The following is an 18,279-nucleotide window of genomic DNA, read 5'->3' on the forward strand; positions in this document are numbered from 1 at the left end:
CAACAATAAGTCAAAAAGTCCACTGCAGAATGAAGTCACCTCCCAGTGGTTTCATATTACCTCCCCAGTTTTGCATCAATTGACTCGGGCAGTTCATAAAACCAGAAAGTGTCAGTAGTGCAAGAGAGCATTATAGCCCCTCTTGACCTCCTTCTTGCATGCACACACACGCATGCAAAAAAAAAGAAGCAAGCTGATGATGACTACCGGATTTGTTCAGGAAAACAAATATGAATTAATTTGGGCTAAATACTGGAAAAAGCAATGTGAAATATTGAGAAATCCAATGGCTAGTCATAGTTTATCAACACTGGATTTGTAAACTGCGGGACCATTTTGTTACTCTTAGCGGAAAAAAATTACCTGAAACATTGATTCATGCTGTTGTGGAGTTGTGCTGTAAACTAGTTTTATGTTGAGAGTGTTGCGATTCTTGACCAAGTGTGTGAAAAAGTTCGCATTTAAGACATTCAGCTATCTTTCTTCTTTTGATTGCTGATTGGATGCATTTTGTATGTTATGTGTTTTCAGGCCAAGCAGAAGGAATGTCATGTTTCAATGAAGCGTCTTCGGGTTCGCGGAGACTGGTCAGACACCGGACCCAATGCTAGGCCTGAGTGTGAAATGAGGGGTGAGTGCCTCATGCTTTTAAACTGGTCTAGCTGGTTGCTACTATTTTTTTTCTCCTGATTTCTGTCAAGGTTGGTATGACAAGAGCATGCAAGCGCACATTATTTGCTTGCCTGTTGTATGCTCTCAGGACTGAATTTTAATTTAGCAGGATGGCTTAAATGGGCTAGTTTGATCCATTCTTTGTCCTGTTTAAGTTCTTGTTGGCCTTTGCACTGTTCACTTTCTCAGATTAATTTTATTGCCCAGCAGGGCACTTTGTGCAGTCTCATCATAAGTATCTTTCTATGTTTTCTCACACACTCAGTTGTATTACTAAATTGTGCACAATTTGAAACAACACTCCCCCCCCACCCCTCCACTCCCCTGTTAACTGAACAGACGCAGCGTTGCTGTCTTTTGCTATTGTAAAGACTGTTTTGTGTTATGCTTGAGGTAGACAATTCTACCCCTAGAAAAAAAAAGTTGTTCTGTTTTTATGATGTAGTGTTACGCGCTGCCATTGTACGGGCACATTAATGTTCCATTAAAAGCAGAGGCCAGGAAATGCTTCTGTGAACAGCTCTACATTCTCAAAGTAACAGCATCAATGGATTGAAGCAAAACGGTTACATAAAATGCTGGCCAATGATATGCTGACTGTACTCAAGAATGAGCTCCAAGAGCAACATTGTACAGAAGCGCTGATGGACAGTTATTCAAGGATTTGGGGTTCCATTAATCATGTCTAGGCACTGGCTTGACACCTCTTTTGTTGTAACAACATTATTCTTTTGTGTGTGCATCATTATTGACTATATTATTATTTTTTGTCTGTGTTTCAGCACTCGGTGAACAACAGCCGCGCTCGCTGCACGCAAGCTTGATGCAGCGCATGTCTGACGTGCTGACACGCATGTTCAACTCGTCCACGGGAGCTGGCAGAACAGCAGCTGCAGCTGCCAGGCCTCATGCAGGCTCATCACTCTCGTCTTCGTCTTCAGCCTCGCCTGGACACAGCGGAGGCGACAGCTCCACAGATGAAGACGTTGAGGCCACCGTGGCTAGGCACTCGCGAAGTGTGAGGCTTGCCAGAGGTGAACTTTACTCTCTGTCTTAATGAGTTGGATGTACAGCCTTTGTCGAAAGAATTAAAGTCATTTTGCGCATAAGCACAGCTGACCTTGGTAATTCTAGCTGGTTTCCTGTAACGTCAGCTCAGGAAATGGAGGCAGGCTGTTATACAAAAACTCTGCAGCTTTGTACTTTCTAGTTTCAGATGCTTCACAGACTCAACATGACATGGCCATGAATTGGCAACACTTGTGCTTTTTGCAAAGGCTGTACATCATTAAATAACAGAGGGAGTGCCCTCCTTGATACGTGTTACTGTGTATGAAATGTGAAAAATAATGTGTTGATGCCCTAAAAGCAACACAGGTTAAAAATAGCATTTAATAGAAATGTCAAATATAGACTTGCCTAGTAGCTTTATATCTTACATCATCACACATTTACAGCCATCAAGCAACGCATCCGGCGAAAAATGGCCAGCAGGGCTGCTCAGCAAGAAAATTCAGAGAGGGAAGGAGAGGCCACGGCACAGGGCACATTGTCAAATGTGGTCGCACTGGACTTGTCTCAACCGAGTGCCAGCACCTCTGGTCAAGCGACGTCTGACGAAATCAAACAGCAGAAGCGACTGGGAGATGCTTGTCCAGCATGCAGCAGGTGGGCTTCTTCCGTTAATGCATATTAGTGAGTACGTCGATAGAAAATGGGTTGCAACTTCAATGCAAAGGCTCAAGAAATTAGGCAGAGAAGAGATGAAAAGTTTTTGTCTTCTCAGCCAAGTATAAGCTGAACTTTTGCTCCTGCCTTCAAATGTGTCTTCCTTATTTCCTAGCGTGTATATGCAATTATGCTCAATGCAGCGTCTTGTTGTATCGGATGACACAGGAGAATACTACATTGATCACTACTTGGATGAATTTGTTTAGTGAGGAATCGGAGAATGAAAAACACAGGGGAAAAAAATGCTTGGATGTCCAGTTTCAATTGGTCATTAGTTACTGAAAGGTATGTCGCATTTACCAGGTTACTTTGAGAGTTGAAATGCATTGATCAGTGGCCAAGAAGTGGCTTTTATCGTAACATTTCCTCAATTTAATGAACATGGCTCGCTTTCATCTTTTCCGTGCTCTGCAGTATGTTCTAGCTGTTTGTCCTTGCAACTAGGTTTGCCCTAACAATTCAGGCAGTGCAGTAGACTTGCATGAAGTTTACAGGACGTGGAATCTGTGCAAAACTTACTTTATACAATCCCTGGGAATGTGGAGGAGCGGTTAACGAAAACCATGGCCACACCGAAAAGTACGAGAAGCATGGTCACACTGGCCATCATGCCTGGTCTAGCTAGTGTAGTTACCTGATTCTGCTTCCAAGGGAGGAGGCTCCAGACATGAAGTCTTGATTGAAGTAACGTTTTCTCTCTCCTTGGGCATGTGGCTTGGATTGCGCTATTTCAGTCCACATTATATGCGTGATGAGCATGGTGCTCCACAGATTACTGACTGCATACATACTTCTAAGCTGTACAGAAATTCAGTTTTCTGTGGAACATTTGGTGCTGATAGTAAATGAAAAATTCTGAGGACACTTAAGCACTTCTTATAAGTTGTGAATGCCAAATCCGGCGTTGAGCAGTCCTTCAAGTTTTGTGCTGCGAGTAATATACTATAGCGGTACGTGCTGACCGAGCCAGCAAGCAGCAACAGTTTGCGGTGCCAACGCCGCATGCCTCCGACGTGGGGGATGCCCGTCGGGCGATGCGTCATGGCAATGCTCTCTCTCCTCACGCAACACCTGGCGCACTGTTGCAGCAGCAGGTGGTCATTAGTGACTTTCGCCCGCTCTGCTCTGTCGAGGCGCAGCTCGTGACACGGTGTTTCAGCCAATGGGAACTCAGTCAAAGCGAGCTCGTTACATGGTGTTGTAGCCAGTGGCAATGCAAATTTAGGTGCCGTTTCACTGGCTTTTTTGCTCGATGTGCCATTTGACGCTTTAACATAAAGAAAAAGAAAGGCGTAAATTCTAGTTTGCACATACAGCATATTCTTATTCCTTATTGCAGTGGCAGTGTTAGGCAGGACAGCTCAAAGAATGCCTTGCAGCCAGTGCCAGCAGCGGGTCCTCGGCGCTCACCGAACCAGTCAGATGACGACGACGATGCTGCGTTCCAGGACTCTGTGGAGAGCGTTTCTGAAAATGAGTGCTTCCAGTCAGCAGCAGAGAACATATCTCCGGCTGGCGAAAACGGGAAAGACAGCGCACTGTTGGACGATTTCTCGTCTCCATCAAGAGAGATAGGTGAATGCAGTGTCGGCATTGTTTATCACCATGTTATGTCAATGTTCCTTATTTTCCAGATGACACGCCAGCAAATGTAACAAAACTTACTCCTAGAGACTTTACTATAAAGTAAAATTAACTGAAAATGTCATTGATTATGTCCTGTGCAGATCTATAAGTCAGCAATACAGTCTATTATCCGTAGCACCTTTAAAGGCTGCATACAGGTTGATACTGCTGGAAAAAAATTTGTGATCTTTATATATACATAGTTATATGCTTGTTCGTTATTATCAAGGTCTTACTGTACTAATTGAATATGGTATCACAATCGTGCCCAGGGAATTTACTGCACATTAACCTGATGGTATCGTCATCAATACAGGCTCAGAATGTTACTAATACTGGTGTAATATTAACATGTGTACTTTTCAGGTGACCACTTTTCACCGAATAACAAAGGTTGAAGGTTATTGCTCACTGGAGGACGCGCCTGCATGTATCGGAAGTTTCTCTAATGTTGTTGATGGTTCTATCTGTTGCCTGTTGTCACCAAAACTTATGTAATTTGATTGTATGAGCAACGTGAATTGTGTAGTACTTTCTAGAAGACATGCGGGCACCAGCGATTACTCTGGAACTTTCAATGACTCATATAAAAGCCGACGTGCTTGACCGACAGATCAGATTCCGACGATCACCGGCTGTGTTTGCTGCTATCATTGTCCTTTGAGTGTCACTTGCGATTGTGGGCACAGGTTCGTCCAATAAAATTTAAGTTATTCACAGTTTTTCTGCTGTGTTCTTCCCCATCACTACTACATGACAATATGCTCCGATAATATTTAACTCCCATGACTTTACCAACACAGTTATGCATTGTTTTTATAACAAATTATGTTTACTGCTCTTGTTGTCTGGCTACTGATGTAGAGCTAATGTTAACACAGGACCATACTCTTTTGTTTAGGAGCTGCATCGGCAACAGTAAAGAATGCCAGTGCTGATAACACGAGCGAAGATGAAAATCCAAACCTGAATGATGATTCTGCTTTTCATTGGAGGAGGTGAGCCTTTAGTTTTGAATCTATGGACTTCTTTCCACAACACCGAGTTTATTAGAAATTGCTCCTCCAGTCCTGTACTAGTAAATTACATGAATGAAATTACTTCAGCAAGCAGAAGAAAGCACAGGGAAGGGCAATGTAGAGGACATGCTTCTTATTGCAGATTCAGCACTATGTTCTGTTTGTCTCATATTGCTGTTTTCCAATTTGAAGACCGAGTGTTAGAACTCTTTTTACGCCACTGTGAAAAACATCTGCACAGAAATGATGACAACACTAATTATTGTCCTTAATGGTTCTGTGTTTTATATAGCTCTTCTCTCTACTTGGCATTTGTCTGCAGTGCGTGACCTGTCATGTCATTGCTGTGCCGGCATCACACCGTTGCAATCGCCATTGTTGATGCACCAGCTGTTGCGATTTTGACTGCCGTTTTCTCTGAGTGGCCATCAATAATATCTGTTCCTTTTTTGGGGAAACCCTTACCAAGCCAAGTAGCTTAAAAAAAAGAAAAAAAAAGACCTTTATCATGCACCAGCTGATGAAAGATTTTTATGAGCAGGTGTGGTTCCCATCAGCATTATTTTTGATTGCACCATTGTTGAATGTCAGGATACAAACAAATGCACCCAAATGTAACAGAGCATTTTACCATACCTCATGCCACATGGGAGACGTGCCAGGAGTCGATTGCTCTAGTATAAGGCCACTCGTGTAAACAGGGTTGCCAAGTTTAGAGTGGACAAATTTGAAACGGGGGTAGGGGTGTGTTGGGGGTGACTTGAGACGACTTATCCTTTCAGTGCCAGGAGCCGTCAGTCTGTACAAATTTCTTTAGTACTACCATGTCGCGACTTGCATCAAGAACGGTGCAGTAGTTGCCTGGCAAATATGGTTACCAAAACAGATGGAGGTACTGTGAACGATAGGGCCTACAATAGAGCTACAACCGCAACAAAAACGAAATATGTTTATGACAATGCAACAGAAGACGAGAGAAAAATGGCAGTCAAGCTGTGACATACTATAAAAAGGAAGTCTGGGGAAAAATCACTAAGCTTTCGTGTTCGTAAATGCTGTTTGTCATTGGCTGGTTGCTTTAGCTAATGATATGTCCGACATCACTGTTGGCTAGCATCTGTTCGTTTGAATAATTCTAGCAGAAGAACTATTTTATGAGTATGGACCCTGACTTATTCTTATTTAGTAGAAAAAAAAAAAAGTCTGGGCATTTTGCTGCCGAGGCTGGGTCTTGTCAGGACTGTCCCACTAAATTTGTCATGGTTGGCAACCCTTGGTGTGAAGGCTGTGCATACTTCTGTGCTGTCAGGTGCTTAACACTAGATGATAGAACAATTGAATTGACCTCATCACAGTTTGCTGATCTTTTCTCTGGGGCTCCAGTGTGCTACATAGCATTTATGTGCAACAAAGCTCTTTCAGAGTCCTGTTTGTTCTGCAGACAATCTGCAACGCCACCACGAGCACCTTCGGAGGCTAGCCCACAGCGAACAGGCGACAGCACTTCTCCTGTGAGCAGCAGAGCACATTCTGTGTCTAGGTGACTTCACTTTCCTACTTTTTCTTTTTTTGGCCTCGAGTGAAAGTGCTACTAGCAGCAGTGTGTCACCTTTTCAGATCAAAGAGTACTTACTACCTTTGGGATGGTTTGACGTAGTTTGCCAACAACATAAGAGAACACACTCATGGGACAAAGACAGCAGGATTACTGCAATGCGCAGTAAATAATGGAGGCCTATTTCTTGACTAAAACAAGCTGAATATAGGCAACGTCGACGTGGAAGAATATGTGCGCATTGATGGCGACGTAGAAGTGGCAAGCTGCTCAGCGATTAAGACTGCACAATTTTTATCCACTCTGCACTGTAGATGATGCTTCCACACAGAATTTGAGGTGACTGTAAAGGAGATCTAATAATTTCAGCTGAATATGGCTCTAATGAAAACCTCTTGCCCGTGCATAGTGCTGACCAGTTTTCACCACGCACGTTAGCCTCACAAAGTTGTGTTTGCTGCACCTAGCTGTGAGCACATGTTGAGGCTGCCATAGTGATATGGTATATTTATGTCTAATTGAATGCTGGTACCTAGCACATTATTGCGATTTGATTTTCTGCTCTCCTTGAAGTAGAATTGATGGATTAACTCCAAAGCAGACCTGCCAATCGTAGAATATAGAAACTACAGTATTGCAGGTGGAACCAAAAAAGACTAGAATCTGGTGAATTATGCTAAAATTATTTGATAACTCAACATGCTTGATAGTTTATTATTGCTTTGGAGATATTATTCTGTAGTGAAGCTATGACTGAGCACTTTGCTGAATAGCCATACCAAGAATGATCTTTGAAACGAACAGAAATGTTCATGATGTTTATTCATGAAATATTTACATAATCATGGTTGAAATTGCGGTTTTCATTATACCTCAGCATAAAAATTGGTGCCGCTTCTGCGGTTAAGAGGAAGCTTTAGCTTGGGTGCTCCTATCTAAATACATGTAAAAGGAGAATGCGTTTTTCTCGTCAACCACTGAACCAAATTTGACGAGGTTTGTTGCATTTAAAAGAAAAACTTGAAATCTAGTGACTGTTGGTTTCGAATTTTCCATTTAGGTCAATTCTTTATTAAAAATTGGCAAAAATAGAAAATTTTAAGAAAGCGAAACTATCAAGTTTACAACTCTGTAACTCAGCAACGAAAAACGATAATACAATTATGTGAATTGCATACAATAGTACACCTAAAGCGCACAAAATTGATATGTCACACATGAAGATAAAAAAATGTGGTATTATGTAAATACAGCTTTTGCAGAACCATTGTAAATAATGTAACAAATTGACGTAAGATATAAAATGGCATATCGAATTTGTCCACTTTGAATAATCTAATGGATGCCGTTCACAGAACCGCGATATCTGCTTTTGATGCAGAGCTATTCATTTGTAAACTTCGTGCTTCTATTTTTTTCAAACTTTCGAATTTTTGAAAATTCTTGAAACAAAATTCAGGCCCTAAATCGATATCCTGCTTCCAACAGTCACTAGAATTTAACTTTCTCTCTCAAATGCGGGAAACTTCATCAAAATCGGTCCAGGAATTATCTCAGAAAAACGTTTTTGCGTTTTACGTGTATTTGAATAGGCCGCGTCAGTGTTGGGCCCAAGCTAAAGCTTCCTTTTAAGTCCGAATAATCAACAAGTCCCAATAATCAACAGGTCTGAGAAATCAGGCTCTGAAAAGTAGGTGAGCAACTGTATTTGTACTCCTTTGAAATCGCCTTTGCCTTGGCTAGTTGTAAATGAAAAATCTTAATATTATACTTGCATCAATACGACAGTCATAAACAAACTCTAGAAAGAGTAGAACTTGTTGCTGGGCGAGTTGATTGGGATCTAATGAATACATTGTTGTACTAACAGGAAAATAAAGACTTCGGAGGGCAAGTAAGAAAACATAGGTTGAGTGCTGTATGAAAGCTTTAAAAATCCTGCACGTTACCATAAATTTATTAAAGGGACCCTGAAACGATTTGATGATTGTGTATGAACATACTGAGTCGTTACAGTAGGTCCTTCTGATCATTAATTGAGGCACCTAAGTGCTCCACGTAAAGCGTGTAATTTTTATAAGGTTTTAAAAATGTACATCGCTGCCGATCGCAGCCCACTGCTCGGCTGAATTTTTAGCTACCCCTACCCATTTGACGTAAATTGCCGTAATGATGTCAGTAGGGCGAGCTATTTGATTGGCTGCCCAGGGCACGTCGTCAATAATTTTTCCAACTTTATGGTGAACAAATGTTGTTCATAATAGTTGGAATGTTAGTTAATTTATTTCTATAAAAAGAAAGTAACAGAAAAAGAATGCAGAAGAACAATTTCTCAGTGCACTTAAGCACTTGAAGCACACAGCAAGTGTCGTCTGCTTGTGTCGCAACGTGCTCCATCTTGACAAGAGCTCTGTGGTCAGTGTTGGTCTGTCCTTTCATGAGCACCGTTGTGGGCTGCAAACGTAGCGACTGGCAATATGTCAAGCTGCAACATAGTGTCCCTCTGCAAGGCAGCATACGAGCGGAGTGACTGCAGCGCATCGGACTATTAGTATCCGATCGGTTCCAGGCTTTGCACGTTTGCAGCCGCCACTTTACACCGGAGGATTACTAGGGTGAGCAGAAGCACAAACGTCAATGATCTGCACAGTGCGGCCACCTGGTGGCGTAGAGCTCAACCAAACACAGTAGCAGTAATGAAGTGTATTCTTCTTTGCTACTGGTATAAATTTTTCGCGGGAGCTCAATCGTTAATATGCTGTTTTTGTAAATGTTTAAGATGTTTTACACTTGGTTAGAGCGATATTAGCTCTTTGTTTGGCTGGTTAAGCTTTGCGCCAACAGGTGGCTGGACTGTGCAGATCGATCGGGCCGCACATGTACATCTATGCTAAAGTTGCTTCATCAGCTTGAGTTTATGCCTCCACCCATCCGTCGAAATGCCCAGCTCGCTTGCGGTTACCAGAATACCAGATACGTTCGGTGCTGCGACAGAATACTCGCAACACACGCTGCTTCGATAGCTCTTGCTTGGGGTCGACTGCCAAGCAGCTGCCGAAGAGGTTAGAGAGGCTTCATGCGCTCGCTCCTAAGGAACCGGAAGTAGACGACACGATGTGCCTTCATGACGCAGAGCCTGTGAAGACGGAGCTTAGCTCCAATCAATCGGCGAACGAGTTGAGGAGACAATGCATGGCTGTGCATGTGGGTAACTTGTAATCATCCTTAGCTCTCTTAATATGAGACGCTTCATACAAATTATGATGCGAATGATTAACTTTAGCTGTACCCTACGCGTCTACAAAATTTGTCCGAACTGTTTCAGGGGCCCTTTAAGGTTTTTAAAATTTTTTTTAAAATTTGTGCATACTGCAGTCTATACAGACCAAGCAGGTGGGCGTATTTCCGCAAACACTCATGTAGGACAAGAATAATATATGCTCTTTTGCTAGACATATGGAACAGGAAAAGGAAGAGAGCGAAGAAAAAAAGTAACAAATTGGCATTTTTGTATTGAAAAGGACGATATTCACACTATCATAAAAATGCACTAGGATAGTCAATATCACATCAAAATAACAAGTTGCCATGTTTGCAGCAGTATATGAAAGGCGACTGCTGTTGACCCCCCAAAACTGCTTGTGTCTTTTCAGGCAGCCAGTGGTGCCTGACTCGGACAGTGTCTTACGTGCCATGGCTGAAGACTTGCATCTCGAAAAGGAGTGTGTAGAGGAGCCTTCATTCACAAAAACTGTGACTGGGCCTCGTGCTCGGAAGCGCTACACTGGGCATCGCAACTCCAGGACAATGGTGTGCTCCAAACTGTTTTTGGTTCCTTGTCATTATTGGTTACATGAAAGTTTTTTACATATTTTTGCCTTGTTGAAGCCAAAGGTCAAACGCGAAGCCGTCCCGAGGTCACAGAGTTTGTTGCCGATGCGCGCGCACTCCCATGCACCCACTTGCTGGCGGCTATTGGCTCGGCACCTCTTTGCTCCGTGCACATCCACACACTCCTATGCACCTGCTCACACGCCACTACTGGCTTAGTGCCTTCTCTTCATGCTCTATTCTGCGGTACGGGTGTGCACGCCACAAATAGATGTGACTTGGTTGTGCTAGCTGCACTATGTTGTGTGCAGGCCTCTACTTGCAGGTACAACTATGGGCTCTCGAAAGTATCAAGTGGAAGAGGAGCATAAGAGTGCAAAGGAGCATAAGAGTGCAAAGGCTCTGCAGAGACTACAGAGGTCCCGAAGTGGCGAGGCAGGAAGCGAAGCGACAAGCCAAGGAGCGAGGCCATGGAGCACAAGGAAGAAGAGAACCGATGCACAGCCGAAGAACAGTGGCACACCAAGCGAGGCCGCTGACCAGTCTGCCTAGACCAAGTGGCATTGATTGGAAGACTGCCACTTCTGGGACGCAGACACATACTTTCAAAGGCACTCTGTTGAAGATGAATTTGGTGCAGCAGGTAGTGTCTGCAACTACCTCTAGTTCTGATCGTATGTCGTCAGGGTGTCGTGGCTCGCACATGTGGCGGTCCTTGCGTGAGCGTTTCCCCAGGAAGACGCGTGTTTGTTTGGGTTTTGCACCTTGTGCAGTAGAGAACTGCTTCGCATTGACTTAGATAAGCATGAAGAATTGTTTCTGCCAGAATTTTTGAAGATCTTTGGGACAGTTTGCCACTCTGTGAGGTCCTGGAAGTAACGTGAAATTCGTAGTTTGAGGCAAAAAAAGAAATATCTGTTAAATGCCTACTGCAACTAAATTTTGGACCGCTTAGAAAGCCTGTAATATGGCAGTGCACTTCGACACACGGACGTAACACTGTGAACAACATGAGCGCTGTAACACAGCCTAGTGTATAAAGCAGTCTCCATGAAAAATTTAGGTTTTTAATGCAAGTTCATGCATCATGAAAAGCTTGCAAAACTGAACAAACTGACAAGAAAAATGAAGAAGAAAGATGGCTCGTATTATCACTCATCGGAAGTGATGCATGACCTTCAAGATTAAGCAGCGTCCATGGCTGCCCATGGCATGCTGAATGATGTTTTAAGTGATGCACTGATATCTATGTCACATCTGCTAACCACACATCATCTGCTTAGGTGCTGTTTAAAGGCTGATAATAAAACTGCGGTGCAGTGCTAAGTGGGACAAGGAACACAGAAAAACGAAGACAAGCTCGAGGAAAAGCATGTCCCTAGTCCCGCCTCGCGTTGCACCACACAGTCTCATGGGGAACTAACTAAGCTAACCTATCACCCTTTTAAGCTGATAATAAAACTGGACAATTACCAGCACGGCAGCTTTGCCAAGATTTCTTCAATAGTATGTGGTGCTGCTAATTTATAACCAACTTAGCCAAAGTGAAAGTTTCTTGTAGTTGGCATTTAAGGTTGCCACCACTTTGTTCAATTGACAAGCTGTTTTGAAGGGTGTGTTCCAAGTTTCGCTGTAGACAGCTTTGTCATCGCTGCCAGAAAGTGGCTGCCATATCAAGTGTTGTTCTATTCCTGACATGAATAAAAGAGGTGAACACTTCAGGGAGAGTATCAAGACTGTAATGTTGCAAGCTGCTTGCTCCCCAATAAGCAGGTAGCACAAATGAGTGGTACAACGGGGAGCGGTGAAATGGAGTGAAGTGAGCATTATTCATGACACATAAGATCAGATGGAATGCCAATAACGTGGCTGAGGCATCGCACGTAAATCTTGAGCAATATTCAGAAGGGAGGCACGCATCTTTGGGAAAGCAGGTTTTGGAAAGGAGAGAGAGAAAGAGACTGTAATCAGTGACAAGGTGCAAATAAAGCAGCATCGTATTTTGAACAAAAGTATGAGAGAAGCGACTTATTTCCATGGGCTTTTGAATAAATTTTCTCACAATAGCCCTTCAGCATGGCTTGAAAAATTGCTCATCTGAGAGTGAATGACACCAATGCATGTCTGTGTTCCAAGACACAGGAAGCAAACTGCTTTAGACATCAAGTCAAGCCACCTTTGTTTCCTGGAATGAATTGCAATGTTTTCTAGCTTGCTTGAAAGTGCCAGCTTTATGGGCTAAGAATGAATGATGCGATGTGCCTGTGGTATCTGAAGCACTTTTGTATCTGTGGCCATTTGACCGCCTAAAATTTGTCAGTAATTGATTGATCAATCGATAATGTGCTCGTGCAGTAATGTTTGCAGTTTGCGGTTATTTATGTATGCTTTACTGTGTATGTGCAGATCAAAGAGGCCACCTTCTGGGGCAATGAATTTGTGATGAGTGGTTCAGACTGTGGCCACATCTTTATCTGGCACAAGGAGACCTGCGAGCTGGTCATGATCATGGAAGCAGACCACCATGTTGTGAATTGCTTGCAGCCGCACCCTTTTGACCCAGGTTAGTTGCTTGATCGTATCTCTAGGGAACAGGCAGGTTTAAGGAAGGGATACTCTACAATGGATCACATCCGTGTCATCAATAAGGTAATCGAGAAATCTGCAGAGTACAATCGGCCTCTCTATATGGCTTTCATAGATTACGAAAAGGCATTTGATTCAGTTGAGATGCCAGCAGTCCTAGAGGCATTACGTAATCAGGGAGTACAGAACGTAAATATCTTGGAAAATATCTACAGAGGTTCTACAGCTACCTTAATTCTACACAAGAAAAGCAGGAAGATACCTTTTTTAAAAAGATAAAGGGGTCAGTCAGGGAGACACAATCTCTCCAATGCTATTCACTGCATGCTTAGAAGATCTATTCAAGCTATTAAACTTGGAAGGCTTAGGAGTAAAGATTGACGGCGAATATATCACCAACTTTCAGTTTGCCGATGACATTGTTCTATTCAGCAACAATACAGACGAGTTGCAACAAATGATTGAGGACCTTAATAGAGAGAGTGTAAGAGTGGGGTTGAAGATTAATATGCAGATGACAAAGATAATGATCAACAGCTGGGCAAGCGAACAAGAATTCAGGATAACCAGTCAGCCTCTATAGTCTATGAAGGAGTACGTTTACATAGGTCAATTCCCCACAGGGGACCCTGATCATGAGAAGGAAATTTACAGAAGAATGAAGATAGGTTGGAGCACATTCGGCAGACATTGTCCGATCCTGACTGGAAGCTTACTGTGTTGTATCATTAAAAAGAAAAGTGTACAGTTAGTGCGTTCTACTGTTGCTATCAGATGGGGCAGAAACTTGGAGACTGACAAAGAAGCTTGAAAACAAGTTAAGGACTGTACAAAGAGCAACGGAACAAAGAATGTTAGGCACAACGTTAAGAGACAGGAAGAGAGTGGTGTGGATCAGAGAGCAAACAGGGATAGCTGATATTCTAATTGACATTAAGAGAAAGAAATGGAGCTGGGCAGATCATGTAATAACCAGTGGACCATTAGGGTTACAGAATGGGTGCCGAGAGAAGAGAAGTGCAGTCGAGGACGGCAGAAGACTAGGTGGGTCAATTAAATTTGGAAATTCGCAGGCGCTAGCTGGAATCGGTTGGCGCAGGACAAGGGTAATTGCAGATCGCAGGGAGAGTCCTTCGTCCTGCAGTGGAAATAAAAAATAGGCTGATGATGATTTCTCTTCATTACTTCTCGGGACAGAAAGTGTTGATGCAGCTGCATCTTGATGTTTGCACATAGCCCCAGGCATGAATCAGTTATTGTGTTTAAAGTCTTTAAGAATGATAAAGCTGTGCAAGGTTCACCTTACTAAGGCCTGCTTGCCTAGCACTAAAGCCTTTGTGCTGCTTGCATCAGCAGTGGTTGCACTGCTTCTTTTACCGTATCTTTAAGGCGGTGTGTTCGAAGGCCATAAATGCAATTCTATTTCGAAGGAACACAACTTCCTGGTATTCATGCTTGGCATTGTCACTGGAGACATTACCTTGTGGTAGCAGTAGCAAGCTGTATAATAGCAGCAGTTCTTAGTAAGTTCTTAGTACACAAATGGCCAGGCCACTGCAGCTGTTCTAGAGCAAGATCTATAATATTATAATATGTAGCTGGTAGGGTCACTAATCACTGTGAACATAAACACTGATAAATTTAGTTTATTGTGGACATTATAGTTTTGCCTTGAGATTTCGGTTCTTGAGGTGCCTGTGGCAAGCAAACAAAACTCTCGGATGTAACAGTGATCAAAAGAACAGCCTTAGTATGTGCTGTGATGTATATTATTATGCAAAATCTATCTCCTCTGTGAGCTCCTTTGGCTTACTTGCTTTGCAGTAACCCGCCGTGGTTGCTCAGTGGCTATGGTGTTGGGCTGCTGAGCACGAGGTCGTGCGATCGAATCTCGGCCGCGGCGGCTGCATTTCGATAGGGGTGAAATGCGAAAACACCCGTGTGCTTAGATTTAGGTGCACGTTAAAGAACCCCAGGGGGTCGAAATTTCCTGAGTCCTCAACTACGGCATGCCTCTTAATCAGAAAGTGGTTTCGACACATTAAACCCCATAATTAAAATTTTTTTTTTCTTTGCAGTTTTGGCATCAAGTGGGATAGACTACGACATCAAAATCTGGGCTCCTCTTCGGGAAGAACCTTTCTTTGACACTGAAAAGGCTGCAGAGGTATGCTTATTAATGAGCATTTATTACCATCACAGTGTAGCAGAGATCACAAGTAACATGTGCCATAAACTATGCACTGGATTTTGCTGGTTGCACTTGAAGGGACACTAAAGAGAAACACTAAGTCAGTTTCTACTTGTAAGGCATTCCTTCAAAACTCTATAATCGTTAACTACCTGGTAGGAGTTTAGTTACAGTCGAACCCACTTATAACGATACCAGTTTTAACAATATACCGGTTATAACAAAGAAGCTGCTGCACCAACAACTTTTGTATGTTTTCCATGGTGAAATAACCCGTTTACTACAATGCCCCAATGCCGCATTACCGGTTATAATGATGAAGTCTGGCTGCTGGGTGTCCGAGCCGAAATGTAGTGAAATGCGAAATTCTTGAAAAGAAAAATGAAAACGAGAAATTCGAGCTGCTGCTTTCATCATTTTCAGCCATCTCCGTGCACCTCTCTCCCATCAGCCTTCCCTCTCTCCGAACACGATTGGGCTGTGCCCATAGCTCTAAGTCGCCCCACCCACCGAAACACGAATGGACTGTGCCAACTGCGCTGCTCACAGATTGCTTGCATGCTGCTCGCTGGCTTCTCATTCAGCGTAGTTCTGCTAACAGCTTAATCGCTCGCGTTCATCTTTGTTAATTGCGTCGAAATCGTTCCTGGCCAAGTGGTTTCTCAGCCTCGTTTGACCAACAGTTGGTTTGACTTGCCACAAAAATAGAAGATGACGAATCCACCGACCCCCTTATAATCGGCAATGCACGACGATACTGGTGAAAAGAAAGCGCACGGCTATAGATTTGGAAACTAAGTGCTTCTAACCAATGAGGCGATTGTCGCAAACGTCCTTGCATTGGATAGTGACGGCGATGATGGCAGCGATGACGCATTAGGGCTGGCTGCCTCAGCGTTTTCCTGAGGAACCTTTTGCTGCACTACGTGGAGCACCTGGATGCCTTAGAGAAGGATGTTGGCAAGCTTCGCATAAAGCATGCAAGGCTGACGGACGTAGGGTTTTCTCATGCAAGCCAGTGAGAAGTATGTGTCGAGAGGCTTTTGGCGATCTCACCTCAGCATTTCTTCTGGATTTCTCAAGCTAATACCCCTGTCACAAGGGCAACCGCGAACTCCGTTGACCATGAAACTCCCTAACAGAGATTGACGGCAATGGAGTTGCAGCCATGCTACACGGCACAGTGCAAGCTTTCGACGGCCGCCGCACGGGATAGAAACGGCGCTGCTGCGCTTACTTCCGCGTGCAACTGTTCACCTATAAGGTCGCCGTTAAAGTAATCTATGTGTATTTTTTTTAACGCAGTATGTAATAATATAAAATCACAGCGAGAAACCTTACGGTACGTTGCAGCAAGACTTATTTTCCAACCATAGCGAAGTTGCAAGCAATGCTGGCCACACTGCGCTCTTGCTTTCGTGCGTGGGCAGCGCGGGTCACGTTGTTGGGTTGGTGCGCTTCGAGTTGTGATTCCGCTGTGTAATCGTGCGTGTCTGTGTGTTTGCGGTGAGCTCGACTGCTTCTAGATGAATGACGAAACTGATGACGTGAAAAAGAAGGTCGCCATCGCCACAATAACCGGCATAGAAGTGGACATCGAAGCCTCGGCAGCCATTATGTGGCATATATCCCAAGGCAAAAAAATTATAATGCTAAAATTTGCTAACCAGTTGCGGCGATTTTACTAGCGTGGTTTTCTGCGGAACTGTAGCTACCTGGGAACGAGAGTACTCCATCCAACCGTAATGGTCATTGCCGCACTTCCTTCGCCCAAAACCTCCATTTAACTTCCTTGGCGCAAGGGAGACCATGTGACACGGAGCGCAACTCCATTGGCGTAAATACAAAGGAGTTCAATAGGGTTCGCAGGTGCCCGTGTGACAGCGGTACAACAGGCTGCTGCGGCAACGTTCTCATAACCTTTAAAAGGCCTCTTCTGGGGCCACCAAAGCGATGTCTCGGTGGTGCTCACATGTCGCTTGCCACCCATGACACCTCTTTGCAGTTGTTATAGCCGTATCATTCTCATACCTGCGAACTCTTCCGAATTTTCCATAATATGTATGAATTTCGAGCTGTCTTACGATTTCACGAATCATGCTTGAAATTTTACAGAAAAATTTTTATTTGCGAAAAAAAAAGTGAGAATGTAGTAAAACTACATCATGGTACCTTGCACCGCCACGAGAGGGCAATACATATGCGTGGTATCATCATCACCAGCTGCGAGGTTGTAGGGACTTCTGTAGTCTACTACGGGGGGTCACGAATCCATATCCAAAGATTGATAGTGCCGATAGCACCTTAGCGCCTCTGCAAACCTGTTGCCATGCTGTTGCCTTTGTTCGTGAAGGTGCGTGGCTTTGGACTTCAGTCAGCTTCAGTCACTGCAGTGTTGGCCTCGCCTTATCTATGACTAGCTGCCGCGGTGGACGCAGTGCGACTCTGGCCTGTAGCGGCCTCATAGTGCAATGGCGGGCTTGAAGCCCCGACAGTACTTCTAAGTGTTTTTGAAACTGTACACGGCAGAATTTCTGTGCTTCGTGCCATTGAAGAAAGGGGAGAAGTTCAGATTCCGCACCACGTGTGCCTGTGATATGAACAGCTCGCATGGCGGCGAATCTGACATCAAGGTCCACATTGCTTCGAAAAAGCATCAGGGATATGTGTGAGCCACGGACAGCCAACCAAGCCTAGCAAGTTTTTTACACAGCGACAACGACCTCGGTCTGATATGTGCAGAATGCCTCTTCACGGTGTTTTTAGTTGAACACAACATCCTGCTGAATGTTAGCGATCATTCCGGGCCGCTTTTCCGGAAGATGTTCCCCAAGTGCGAAGAAGTGAAACTTTGCTGATCGTCAAGGGGCACGAGAGGGGAACTTGCTTTGAGCAAACCTACACAGAGAAGTTTCTGAAGCAGGCAAAGTCGGCAACGGCAAAATCATTGCAAAAATAAATTGTGCCCCAGTGGAGTTTTCGCTCTTTACTCTCCAAGACACGGATTTCTCTTGCGGTTGTGAAAACGTGAGTTAGCTTTTCGCAAGAAATAAATCCCTTAAAAAGAA

At 43.8% G+C, this 18,279-nt stretch overlaps 1 protein-coding gene across 1 annotated transcript in view; it reads left to right on the plus strand.

Moving 5' to 3' along the window:
• LOC135906236 (DDB1- and CUL4-associated factor 6-like) overlaps positions 1-18,279 on the plus strand; it is a 28,610-nt gene that overhangs the window by 7,356 nt on the left and 2,975 nt on the right. The window contains exons 9-17 of the mRNA XM_065437533.1: positions 532-631; positions 1,455-1,706; positions 2,130-2,340; positions 3,743-3,978; positions 4,931-5,027; positions 6,490-6,588; positions 10,257-10,413; positions 12,841-12,997; positions 15,099-15,187. Coding sequence (XP_065293605.1) covers positions 532-631; positions 1,455-1,706; positions 2,130-2,340; positions 3,743-3,978; positions 4,931-5,027; positions 6,490-6,588; positions 10,257-10,413; positions 12,841-12,997; positions 15,099-15,187 — 1,398 coding nt within the window. The remainder of the gene's footprint in view (positions 1-531; positions 632-1,454; positions 1,707-2,129; positions 2,341-3,742; positions 3,979-4,930; positions 5,028-6,489; positions 6,589-10,256; positions 10,414-12,840; positions 12,998-15,098; positions 15,188-18,279) is intronic.

This window comes from Dermacentor albipictus, chromosome 5, assembly GCF_038994185.2.
Source record: "Dermacentor albipictus isolate Rhodes 1998 colony chromosome 5, USDA_Dalb.pri_finalv2, whole genome shotgun sequence".
Classification (NCBI taxonomy): domain Eukaryota; kingdom Metazoa; phylum Arthropoda; class Arachnida; order Ixodida; family Ixodidae; genus Dermacentor; species Dermacentor albipictus.